Source organism: Lineus longissimus, chromosome 13 (assembly GCF_910592395.1).
Source record: "Lineus longissimus chromosome 13, tnLinLong1.2, whole genome shotgun sequence".
Classification (NCBI taxonomy): domain Eukaryota; kingdom Metazoa; phylum Nemertea; class Pilidiophora; order Heteronemertea; family Lineidae; genus Lineus; species Lineus longissimus.
The window spans coordinates 7,725,813-7,739,276 of NC_088320.1; the positions used below are offsets into that span (position 1 = coordinate 7,725,813).

At 39.6% G+C, this 13,464-nt stretch overlaps 2 protein-coding genes across 5 annotated transcripts in view; one reads left to right on the forward strand and one right to left on the reverse strand.

The window, feature by feature from the left end:
- Positions 1–9,596, reverse strand: part of LOC135497863 (poly(rC)-binding protein 3-like) — a 210,199-nt gene extending 200,603 nt beyond the window's left edge. For 3 of the 4 annotated variants that reach the window (XM_064787842.1, XM_064787843.1, XM_064787835.1), the window contains exon 1: positions 9,463–9,596. The gene's annotated coding sequence lies outside the window, so the exon portion shown is untranslated. Of the gene's footprint in view, positions 1–562 lie in introns of all 4 variants that reach the window. The other variant, XM_064787836.1, reaches the window with a different exon arrangement.
- Positions 9,597–10,010: 414 nt separating this feature from the next.
- The window catches only part of LOC135498184 (molybdenum cofactor sulfurase-like), a 78,982-nt gene continuing 75,528 nt past the window's right edge, over positions 10,011–13,464 (forward strand). The window contains exon 1 of the mRNA XM_064788385.1: positions 10,011–10,125. Within this exon, the coding sequence (XP_064644455.1) occupies positions 10,011–10,125 (115 nt within the window). The remainder of the gene's footprint in view (positions 10,126–13,464) is intronic.

Below are 13,464 nucleotides of genomic sequence, written 5' to 3' on the forward strand. Positions count from 1 at the left end.
TTTTTCACATTAGCACAAAACCTCGACGGGCTGCATACTTCTGTTGGCAGAAAAGCCTGCAATGCTTTTTCAGAAGCTCAAAAACTTTTATTTCTAAGCGTCTACAGCAATCTGGGCCTTTTTTGGCAAACCAAACAGTATATTGATCCCAAACAGTCAAAATGGGTGTAAATTATACAGTCTGTTGCAAAAGGTGTCAGTTTTTTGTGATAAATGGTACAGATACTCATGGCTTTAGAGTTGTGATAACAGCTTTCATGCTAACAAGCGGAAAGTATTTGTAATTCCCTTGATTTAGTATCAAGTCTGTAAATTGTCAATGATGAAAGGAAATATCAACAAGATCTCCCACAATTAGGTACATCTGCTATCGAAGTGACACAATTTCATAACAAACTGCACAATATCGATCCACATTGCCCAAGGGACCCAACCCCCACTGCAAAGGGACCCCCACCCATGCCATACCGCATGCACGAACCTGAAAAAGATAATATCTCAAATATAGAAAATGTGCAAATCCTAAAGTGCATTGCAACAGCAAACAAACACCAACACAAACCAATTCAATAGGGGGCGCTCTTTCCGCTGCGAACTTCTCAAATTCTTATATATCCATTGCTCCTCCTGAGTATCCTGTAGACTCCATATATGAGAAGACAGAAGAAATATTCCCTGCCGACAGCAGGAGTATTTCCAGGCAACCGGAAGATTCCATAGCGACCAGCTCATTTCTCCAGCAACACATATCTTTCTCTCTCCGGACATAGAACATCCAATCAATGTCAACAGGGCCATCTCTTTTCGAGATCATCATTTCCTGCCAACCAGAATAATTCACGCAAAATCATCATATCGATTTCAAACATTTATTTCCAAAGCTCGAAATTACACTTATGACCGGAATTCGATGGCTTGTCGTGTCCACTGTGTCCGTATTCTCCAAGCAAGCTTCTTTCAATGTTCCATTCTCGACTGCGTTTCAACTCAGGTTTTTCACGACTTAGTTCTGCATTTTTTCTCGAGATTAAAAGGAGGGCAGGGTAAGGAGAAACTGGTAGAATCATTGGGGGTATTTGAGGCATAAGCACATTTAGATTTGGCAAGTCTGACAAAGGTGAGAGTTGGATTGTAAACTAGCGTGGATTCCTCCAAGGTAAAGTGCTTTTCAACTCAAATTTGCTGAAAAAATCGCAAAGACATTCACGTACAGCAACCTGGCGTGAAGATGTAAGTATGTTCAGCCAACGTGTCTGAACTGAACAAGCAATGTAACTCACCTTACAGTCCAAATCACAATTGACATCCCTAAATTCGCGTCATTGGCGCGTAATTGACGCGCTACCCAGCGCGTAGGTCATGCGTAAGTCGTGCAAAGTTTAAGCGAAACATAGTGAGAAGCGCGTCACTGGTGCGTCATTGACGCACAACTCGGCATGCAACTTGCGCGTATGTTGGTACGTCGCGCGTCACTGACGCGAAGCAGGACGGATGTCAATTGTGATTAGGACTGTATGTTGGCCAGCATGCTGTACATGAATGCACAGTGTCTTGATAATATTCGAACAAATTTACGTTGAAACAACTTCAGGGTGGGTGGACGAAGAACAGGAAATATATCTACAGGGGTTACAACCGCATTTTTGTCTGTCAAAGGCGTTAGGCTTGGTTTTTGTTCCCTAGGTGGCGTTAGGTGATGTTGTCCAGGTGGGATGGGTTAAATAGCCAGTGGTGGATACATGTAGATGGTGTCCAAAGAAACCGATTAAAAAGAAAACCATGGGTAACATATAGAAACATCAAAATGATGAAAGGAACATTCCAGCTTTTAATTCTACATAATGATAAAGGACTTGAATATCTAGAACATTAGGAAGTGTTGTCACATACTAATGAAGTGTACGAGGAACGATTTTCTACAATATGTCGTAAAATATCATGAAAATAAGATGATAGTGAGGACACACGAATCATGCCTAACAGAGGATGGATAAAAAGGATGAGGATTCTTCCAACCATAAACCACTCCGTCAGATAGAGAGGACAAGCATCAGATAATCAAACACAATCACAGTACGGCCCCACTTAAGTTGGATAGAATGACAGCTTTGATTCTTAAGTAGCCACACAACTTTGGTTTCATACATGAATGTTAGACTATTCATCTGTCATAGTAGCCACACAACTTTGGTTTCATACATGAATATAAGACTATTCATCTGTCATAGTAGCCACACAACTTTGGTTTCATACATGAATATTAGACTATTCATCTGTCATAGTAGCCACACAACTTTGGTTTCATACATGAATATTAGACTATTCATCTGTCGTAGTAGCCACACAACTTTGGTTTCATACATGAATATTAGACTATTCATCTATCATAGTAGCCACACAACTTTGGTTTCATACATGAATATTAGACTATTCATCTGTCATAGTAGCCACACAACTTTGGTTTCATACATGAATATTAGACTATTCACATGTCGTAGTAGCCACACAACTTTGGTTTCATACATGAATATTAGACTATTCATTCGTGATAGTAGCTACACAACTTTGTGGTTTCATATATGAATATTAGACTATTCATCTGTCATAGCAGCCACACAACTTTGGTTTCATACATGAATATTAGACTATTCATTTGTGATGGTAGCTACACAACTTTGTGGTTTCATATATGAATATTAGACTATTCATCTGTCGTAGTAGCCACACAACTTTGGTTTCATACATGAATATTAGACTATTCATCTGTCGTAGTAGCCACACAACTTTGGTTTCATACATGAATATTAGACGGTGGTATTAAGAAATTGATCACCACAACAACCTTGGATCCTGGACTGACAATGGAACAATTGTATAATATTATCCTTGGCAATTATCACAGGAATGACCAGTTATGATATTTCTGGTAATCATATATGCCCTGATGCCAACCAGGCCATCATTGCATTCAACATTTTGAGGCCCAGATTTGAGCAAACCTAGGATAGAGGGACAACAAATACTACCAAATAAATGACACTTTTGTGAACAATGACTCTTGAAGTCAAACTGTCATATTCAATGCTTAATCAAAGCACGTCACTTCAAAGAGGTCATGCAATCCTATATGAAACATAATACACCAAGCCAATATCGTGAGAGAACTTGCCAGAGACCCTACAGACAAAACCGAATATCCTTACATTTTGACACGACTTCTCAAACCTGAATCACCAAAAGAAAGACTTGAAATAAGCCTATACACAGGCACAGTACACGAAGAATACCTTCAAAATACCACAACACATCGCACCAAATCTGAACCTCTAATTCAACATGACTTTCACCCCCCCCTTTAGAATTTAAATCAAAAAGATTGATGCAACACACCGTTTTCTGTAATTTCAAACCTGTCAGGATAAAACCTGTCCAACCGAGCGCAACAGATGGAATAATAGCCGTAGAAAATGCTTTGACATCCAGGTAAAAGTAAAGATATATGATTTGAACGTATAGAGAGTTGATATCTATTCACTTTTCAAAATGTTTGGAGTCAATTATTTCCATAAGAATGCGTAGTCACAATGACCTCAAAAGGACTATTCGGTTATGGTCATGCATGTGCAAACATAACAGTATATACACCATTACTGAGGTGACAAAGCGATTTATCGAGATCATGAACATGACACAACTTCATAGGAAGCATACATGTAGGTATATAGGCACAATAAATAATGAATTAAGACATATTCGAACTATAGACACACGGAGAAACAAAATTCACTTTCATAAACCCATATGATATGGGTTTATATCATACATCATCATAGACAAGAAATTGGTGATAGGCATATTTCCCCCACCCCTAAAAATGCTTGAATGCACTATGTAAAATAGTGTCTACCCAATTTATGTATATTTTTTTCGCGCAAACTGGCAATAAAAGTGCACAAAACACTCAAGACTGTTGATCTCCTACCCCGCTTCAAATTATTGGTAAATTAAAATGGCGTTCAGCTGACTCAGGGCATCGTGTGTATATTGACACATAACTCACTCGCAAGCTGTGCAGCTCCAAAACATGAATGGCAGACATCCAGAATAACCCAATTCTTACCGATGAAAAGGAAAATGACACAGATGCTCACTTCTCATAATACGCCAGCAGAGGGTTAAAGAATATGCAGTGTTATTTTAATTAATCTTGAAAATCTGACATGATCGATCCCATACTTTTGAATTCGAAATAAATCTCGGTTTCTAGGCAACGTCATTAAAGGAACTGGCACCAGACGCGGGCAGAATCTCGCTATTCAGTTACCGCGCCGTTGGTATGCAAGCCGATGTTGGTAATAATGGGATCTGACAGAAGAGGGAGACCATACTGCATGCAAATGACTTATTAAGTCAGACAGGGGAATAGGGAACATTCTTCTCAGAATATACAGCGTATGAAAGTTTGATCCAAGATGTATGAAGTGTAACGAAATCAAGCTCTCTTGTAGCACTTTATAAGGTGCCACCAATAGCCTAGTGGTCAACACTGCTGGCTGCCACGCTAAAGGGCCCGATTCGATCTCGGGGAGAATCCAGGGTTGAATTTCTGGATGAACTGGCGTGGCCATCGAGGAACTAAAATTCCTGCCTCCTCACAGTCCCTCGAATGAGACTTAAAACTGAGACTCCTCGTATCTGGTGCCTATGCCAGGGCAGGTTAAAGACCCCACCAAGTGAGAAACATGAGTAGCCTGCGTGGACTCAACCTCTCACCGAAGTCGGATCCACGAGGTAAATGAACCCAATTGGCCCCCAACCGTAGTGGCACGCAAAGACGCTCATCCCGCCTTCATGGAGGGACTCCCTGGAGAAAATCACCTCCAATGCAGAGCGACCACTGAACAAGAAGAAGATGTAGCACTTTATACTGAACAACTGTGTTGTCTCAAAGTGCTTCACACTCATTCCCAGCCTTAACCATAAACATTTCTGCAGAAACCAAGGACCGCGCATACTGGGGCCACAAACGCTTAGCCATTTCAGGCCAATTGATGGACTGAGTGTGCACTAACCAAGCCTCTAACTAACCCATGAACTCCCAATTGCAGGACTCTTCCTCTGTGCCAAGCAGTTTCAGCAGACAGAAAATTGGTGGCTGATGGGGGACGCATGAGGAAAGCACCCCCTTTTTTTACAGAGACCAAAAATCTTTCAGGGTACCTCTCCAAAGAAGCCAATGACTGCTTCTTATTTTAGACCTCAGATGCCTGGAAAACATCTATTTGGCACCAAAATATCCTTAATATTTCTTGGGAGGACCCGACCTCATCCTCATTTCCAAGATCACACCATCGGAGTTCTCTAGGTTGAGCTGCACCCCCACTCCCTCCCAAATTTCTGGATCCGCCAGTTTTGACAAAATGGTGGCACAAGATCAACACTTGGAAGACATCAATTGAAACTGGGATCAAATTTGGTCCAATCCTAAGTGCCATGGTGATTAATTCCATTTCTTATCAATGGACTTGCTCTTGAAACAATTTGCACAACTTAGAAATCTGTTTGATTTCAACTGGCCACACTATTGTTGGCTTACCCCAAGAACCATACATTTGATAAACTTAGCCATAAATAATGTGGCAATAAAGTCGTTATCAAGTTTACCTTGCATCGAATCAATAATTCAAATAAGAAATTGACAGATGCATGCCATTAAAATTTATCTTGGCTTTATCTAAATATTGACTCCATGACTGGCGGGGGTTTGGTAAATGATAAGGCTTATTTGTGGACAGAAATATGGGCCAAATAAACACATGTTGAAAATTAACCCTCGAGTCATTTTGATATATATTTTTGGATGTTTTCAAAAAGGAAACGATAAGGAACCCAATGTCCTTGTGAATCTTTCAACCAAAAAAACAGGCAAGTGCTAGGCCTACATGACCTGCTATGGTAAACGTAGGCACTTGGAGTCAAACACAGAGATATTGAGTTACGACCATTGGTGGACTGAGCACAAGATTACCTAAGATACAAGACAGGTGTCAGTCAGTCGAGAATGACTGAACACACCATTCATTCAAGTTTCGATTTTGTGAAAAACTCATCATCGGCTGCTCAATAAGAAAACTATTTGTATCATCACCTTATTTGATGTTTAGCTTGACTATGATAGCACCCAGACAGCTTTAAAACAGCATTAGAAGTTCATAGGAACAAGAATTAGTTTTTACAAATTCTTTATATGACTTATACAATCATTGTCTAAAGGAGAAAAACGTTGAGAAAAGTTTGAATTATTTCTCACATTTCTCCTGCATCTCCCTTTGAGAATATTTTGCACCAGCCCACAGATTTGAGATCACAGATCAATGCCTTCCTTCCTCCAGACCGTGAAGTGAATGCTTCATGGAAGTGGAGCCTGGGAAGAAAGGGGACGGACTCGGGACCAACATGAATTTGCTAAGACAACTGTCAAATGAAACAAAGAGCGAGGGATGTGCATGTGTTTTACTAACTATGAAGCAGAGATGTGGAAATGCTCACACTAGTCCTACTTGAAGGTACGATTGATGATTTTTAATGTTCTAGATATTCAAACCCAATAAATTCTTCATCAAACCCACCTGGAAAGCATCAAAACTAAATTCGAAGTTCACAGGTAGTGGGGCAAGCTGCTTAGAAAAGGAATATTCCTATAATAATACCCACCAACAGAATGATCAGTGTTATGAGTGTATGCTAGTTGTTCTAATCCAAACAGTATGTCCATCCAATCCTATATAGAGAAATGTTGTATTTTCTCGACAGCTATCCACTTCCCTTGGAGGAAACCAAATTTCGAACCAGAAGTATACATAACTTTCTTAGCCAATGTCTTAATCACAGTTTTATTATCATTGCCTTGCAAGAGTGTAAAGGTTTCCTAGTCTGGGAATTCTTTGGACTGTTGCTTTTTTTCTAGAAATGTTTTAAAACTGTTTCAAATAGATTTCAAAGTTATTTTATAACTTACAAAATAGAGGGTCATCAAAAATCGCTTATCTTTTATACAAGTACTCATACATATATCAAGAAACTCTTGATATATCTGTGATGTAATGCAGGAGTTCTCTGAATTTGTGATTGCGATTCAAATTGATTTTAATATGTATGACTGAGGAATTTTAGATGCTGTACAACCAAAACATGTCTATACAACCAATCTTCCAAGGGTGCACACTTCAAACTAACATATTTTCATAGAAATTTCCAACCAATTATATCTCTGTCAATTCTGTAGCTAAAATGATGGTTATTAAAACCGCAAAGATTTAAACATTTTTCAGAATTTTCAGAATGAAGTGTTCCCACTGACCTTGCTCTCGCCATTCAATAACTGACTATTCTGCAGGCACCATTCAACACCGAGAGAAAGCATCATTACAGCTCAGAGTTATTCCTCGTTAATTATTCAACTTGTATGACACGTCTCGCACAAAGCGCATATTTTTCAATCAGGCCAATTAGTGGTATTGAATACAATCACAGCAGCATCAGAGTAGTCAACAGTCATTAGCCATTCATCCCAATTGACCCACAGGTCACAAAACAAATGGATGTATGCACAACAAGTTGCCTTACTTTTCTTTCTGATTCATGCTCAACACATTGTATTTTAATACATTTGTTATATCTTGATCTAACCCATTGTATTTTACCCATTGTATTTTAATCAGACATGTCAGAGGTATATTGCCAGAGGGCATCTGATTTAACTTTGATTATTATTCATTATGCCTTTTTTCAACAATTGCCAGCAGGCAAAATTTCTTTCACATAATTTTTTAGAGATCCACCACATCACACATTCTGAAGCAATGACAATGGGTGTCTTTTATGGTTAAAATACAGTTGAACCTCCCTTAGTGGAACCTCTCTATTAAGAACAGCATTTGTCCATCCCGAGTGTCCTTAATAGAGACGTTTATGGTTGAAAATACAGTGGAACCTCCCTTTTGATAGCAGAACCTCTCTAATAAGGACAACCCCTCTATTAAATACAGCATTTGTCAGTCCCGAGGGTGTCTTTAATGGAGAGGTTTATGGTTGAAAATACAGTGGAACCTCCCTTAGCGGAATCTCTCTATTAAGGACAACCTCTCTATGTCAGTCCAGAGGGTTTCCTTTATAATAGAGTTCTACTGTTTGCTCAGAAAGTTCAGTTTGGCAGAAATGAATTAATTGTTTCAGAGTTTTCTTGACATCGTATTTACCCATAGTTTCAAACAGATAACATAACAACACTAGAACCTCTCTATTAAGGACACCCTCAGGACTGACAAGTGCTGTCCTTAATACAGAGGTGTCCTGATTAGAGAGGTCAAATTGAATTGAAACAACCAATATGGGACCAAAACTAGTCCTTGATAGAGAGTCCTTAATAGAGAGGTGTCTGTTAAGAGAGGTTTCACTGAAAATGTATGTTTCTCTTATTTTTAAACAGTGTCATTCATCTGACTTTTATCCCTGAAGCTGGTTGAATGGAATTATTATCATGATTGCCACCAAAACTTTATCACCAAGGCCTTATTTTTTAGGGTTTTATAATATTTGATAATATCAATCATATTGGTGTAATGTATGCTTTTAATTGCTGGAAATAGTACCTGCAAGCTCTCCAAATGTATTAATCCTTAATCCTAAGTCACCTGAGCTGGAATTTTTGACAGAAGTTTAATATCTCCTTGTTCTCCCAGTTTCTCCTCATGGGGAAAGATTCCTGATGCAAAACCTCACCAGTAAATTCAAGTAAAATCCACAGAGGAATAACTTAGCCACAATATTGACTTATAAAAATCATTGCAGGAACCACAGTCACAGGTGTAAGGCATGTTTTGTAAACAATATTCTCAATACATCACACTGAACCTTTAGAATAGAATCCCCAGAGGTTATCCTTTCAATCTGAAGTGTTATGTTAGAGTACTCCATATAGGCCACATGGCTGACTTTGCACTAAACGGCCTAAGAAAATCTCCACCGTGTTACAATTCACTTTCTTACATCCTATATACACACACCAGCAGTTTACATTGTATAGCCAGATACTGTCTATCCCCTTAGTGATGCTGATTACCGCTTAGTAACGTGGTTGCGTTCCTCCATGTGAAATTCAGATGATGCGCTATCCTTAGTTTCTCGAGCCGCAACAGACAAAAAGACGGTATGGAATGGATACGCGGGTTTTGGGGCTGTAAGGGTAGTTAAGACACGGGCTGGGAAGACATTTACGGGTGCGGGGGGAGGCGTTAGTATAAGTGCTGACCGCAACATCATCTAATAATAATGTAAATGGAAAGTCAGAGATGGGAATGGTCTACGATATGGCGGTGTGGAAAATGAATCTCAGGCACGGCACTTGGAAGGAGAAATAAAAACAAATTATTAGGCAGAGGAAAGAAAGAAATGGTAACATACCTTGGTGAATTGCAGAGAGGGTCTAATAGGGTTTATACAAGGAACGGTCTTGAAGGGAATTCGCTTAGGGATTCAGCAGGCAGGAATTCAGAATGCGTGAATGGAAACGGGGAACGAAAATCATGCAGACAAAGTGCGCATCGCTTTAGATTGTATGATTGGGCGCTCCACATGAGTCGCGAACCGAGAATATAGTTCCAAAAATATGCACAATATTGATGGCTGTTATGAGACTTAAAAATTGTGTCTGTATTATTTGTACATAATTATGTCATTAGTTTTAGCCAATATTTTGTTTTAACTGAATACATTTGATAATAAATGACAACGCGGATGAATTCGCGCACCTGCATTTATGCTAATTTTATCTGTGACGTATTAGGTGAATAAGACAGCGCTGAGATCACTCTCCGTGCGCATGACCGCAACTATTTATCGATGTCGTTATCCTTGAATATCATCACTGCGTTGGAGAATGGAATAAGACGGGTCAGAGGTGAAAGGTTACGTGAATATAAACATACAGTGACCTTCGCACGTGTTCCAACATGGCAGCCTCCATAAATGACGAATATTTGACGAAATCACGTTTAAAATTCGACATTTCTGCTCATAATAAACGTTTAGAATGCATAAGAAAAACTGAATTTGCAAGATTAGGTGGTAAGGAATAGGTGAAAGTCATAATTTCGGTTGGTCTTTACCTGTCACTGGCAGGAACAGTGGATGACTTTGGCCACACCATCCCACCCAGAAACGCATAGGCCCCTATGTACAAAAATGTACAGTGGAACCTCCCTTAGCGGACACCTCTCTATTAAGGACAACCTCTCTATCAAGGACACTAGTTTTGGTCCCAAAATGGTTGTTTCCGTTCAATTTTTCCTCTCTAATCAGGACAAGGACAGCACTTGTCAGACCTGACGGTGTTAATAGAGGGGTTCTACTGTATATATAGGCCTAATAGAGTTTGCTCTGCATGCACTGTACTCAACATAGTTGCATGTCATTATGTATGTAGAAACCAAATGTGCCAGCAAATATAGGTCATGTAATGTAGCATGGAGGTATTATTAAGAAGGAGAGAGAACGGAGCCCGCTTCAAAGGATACAATCATCCTTCCGATGTTTGGACAACAATAGATATGTGTATTCGAAACCCCTCGCGTTAATGCCTTCCAATACCCCGGCCGGCCGAGCGCGTTATGTCGGAAAGTATCGGAAACTGCCGAGCTAGTTTCCGAGTCGCGATCGGCAACTTCCATGACTAATCGGCCATAGAAAGTAGCTAGAGAGAGGGGTGTGGCCATACTGCTTTTCCAGAAAACGGTGATCTTCAGAAACAAAATTCTAAATGTTCGCATCAGTTCGCATGCATTTGACAATATGTATACAATCATTCAAACCTTCATCTATTTATTGGTCAAAATCGTTCTTTCTAGAAAGTTTTAGAAACACTTAAAATCTTAATTTGAAAGTAAGTATAGTACAAACCTTAAATCTACTGTGCGTCTGGAATCTATCAACCGATTTTTGCGATATTGGTCTCTTTTTTTCGAGAATTCTGTCGCGAATTCGAAGAACTCGCGGCAATAACTAAATCAACAACAACAAAGCGCGAAACACGAGAATAAAACTTTCGACTACGGGTCGAATGTTATAGAGGGCGCTGTGACAGCAGGCAATGTGAGATGTTTTCTATTTTGTGTGGCTGAAGATGACTCACAGTTAGCATCTCTTAGAAAGCACTTTGGACGGGTCAAACTCTGGCATGAGTGGTACACCAAGGTTGTAGGCACTATGGACCACTTCACTTCCTGTTAAGAAATACTTGATTCTTACACCTTTCAAGATTTAGTCCCATTTTTGATTTAGTATATTTCATGATGGTTTAAGTTTAACACATCATCGTTTGGGTTTAAATAGTTTTCATGTTAGATTTCAGGATGTTTCCTTTCGTTTATTCCTTGATTATTAGCTGTGATTTACGGAGTATTTATTTGGTTATATGTCCAGGATTTGGGATAGTCAACTTCCTCCCATCTTTTCTCATACATGCTCTTGTCTTGGATAGATCAGAAACATTTATGCCAATTTCAATCTAACATATATCAGCGGAATCCTAGACCCCAGAATGCGGCAAACACGGTATGTAGTAAGCTATGCCTTTATTAATATCATGGAAGTGATATTTCCGTCTTCTAGTTATTCATAGATAGATATTTTGGACATGTAAAGTGAGCATCAAAATGAGCCATGTGGAGTCTTTGTTCTCCACCACATATGTACTTCATTTCTTAATTCATTAGTATAACCTTTGACAAGTGGCTTAACTGGTTACCATAAGACCATTCTTGAGCTTGATACAAGTATATCACACCTTTGGTGTTATATAGATGATTTTATATCTTTAGGACGCTAGTTTCTTATACCCTGTCTCTGGAGATAGGTTTAGCTTTAGCTTTAGGATTTCTTTCCTTTCATTCTGATCTGTGAACTCAAGATAAGTGTTGCATCTTCTTTCAGTCTTTTACGGCATCAACGACATACATAAGGAGTTAGAAATATTTGTAAGACAGAGAACGAAGAAAGATTTATCAATAAAGATGCCCGTATATCATATAAAGAGTGTTTATTCATCAGAACGATTGGTCCACCACCTGGGGCGGCTTGATTCCGTACAGAGTCCATGGCAGAATCTACAGTAAAAGACGTGTGCATACCCATGTGCACCAGTCAACTCCTTAAGGAAAAAAGAAAGAGTTCCAGAGAAACTTCCAAGAACTTCCAAGAAGTCAGGCAGTCGATGTCAGATGACATAAACTTTATTCCAGGATCTCCTGGCAGTTTGTTTTGTTTGTTTGTCAACAGGTCAGTGTGTCACAGCTGACTCTGATGGCCATACGATCTTGTACAGAAACATTTGACTTTCATATGCTGAACTCAACTAAACCCATGACCTACAGTGCAGTGAGTGAGGACAGATGGAATAACTTCTATCAATTGGATATCGCATTTAGTAAATAAAAATAAAGGAACAAGAACAAACAACAACAAACCAACCAAAAGAACTGGGACTGTGAGGATAAATCTCTACTGTCAACATTCACGGACTATTATGGACTTCCAGGATCTTAGGATTATAGGATCAATGCTAGAGTTAACCTCAGGCCTATTCTTGGAGTGGCGTTTCATTACCATGTGTCATTTGCATTCTGTTGCCATGTTGATGTGACTCATCTCATGTGACCTGAACTGAGGACGGATTGGGGTAAGTGTTTACGATCTTGGTACTTCATTGACTCATGCCTGATTGTGTTATGATGTCCATTGGTATTTTCATATTGCCTGCGTGTTACCTTTTTGCCATTTAGCTATTTACTTTGGGGAGTTATTGATTTTGTCTGATCCATTTTCACCTCAGAGTAGAGTTTACTGATAAGCCTTTATTTTTGGGTAAAAGGGAAAACAAACATAGAGTAGAGTTGGTTTTTTACCCCTTTGCAAAAAAAAAGGTTTTTAGTTTCAGAGTTAAGTGAACTTGGTCAAATCTATCCCTTTTTAGAAGCTTTAGGTTAATTAGGGCGCTACAATATGGAAACTTTGCCAGCAACAGAGACTAGTACCCAGGAAGGAGACCGAACCCGGACCCAAACCTCAGAAGAGGGAACCCAAGAGAGACCTCTTGAGCAACAGTCAGATACCTTTGACTTGCCTGCCCTATTCCATAAGCATGAAACTGACAGAGAGCAGAGCCGAGTGGCCACTGACACGCTGATTGACGTAGAGAAGGACGCCGATGAGAAACAAGCACCAGAAAGAGAGCCAGAAAGGAGGACCGGCGAACCGACGCAAGGTCCGCGCAGATCCTTGCGCACGCGGCGACCTACAGAGAAGGCCAGAGAAAATCAGAGGCAAGAGGTGTGTCAGAAATTCTGGCACACCTTCAGAGAACTAGAGAAATTTGGAGCGTATGCGCATGACACCTGCTCCAATTATGAC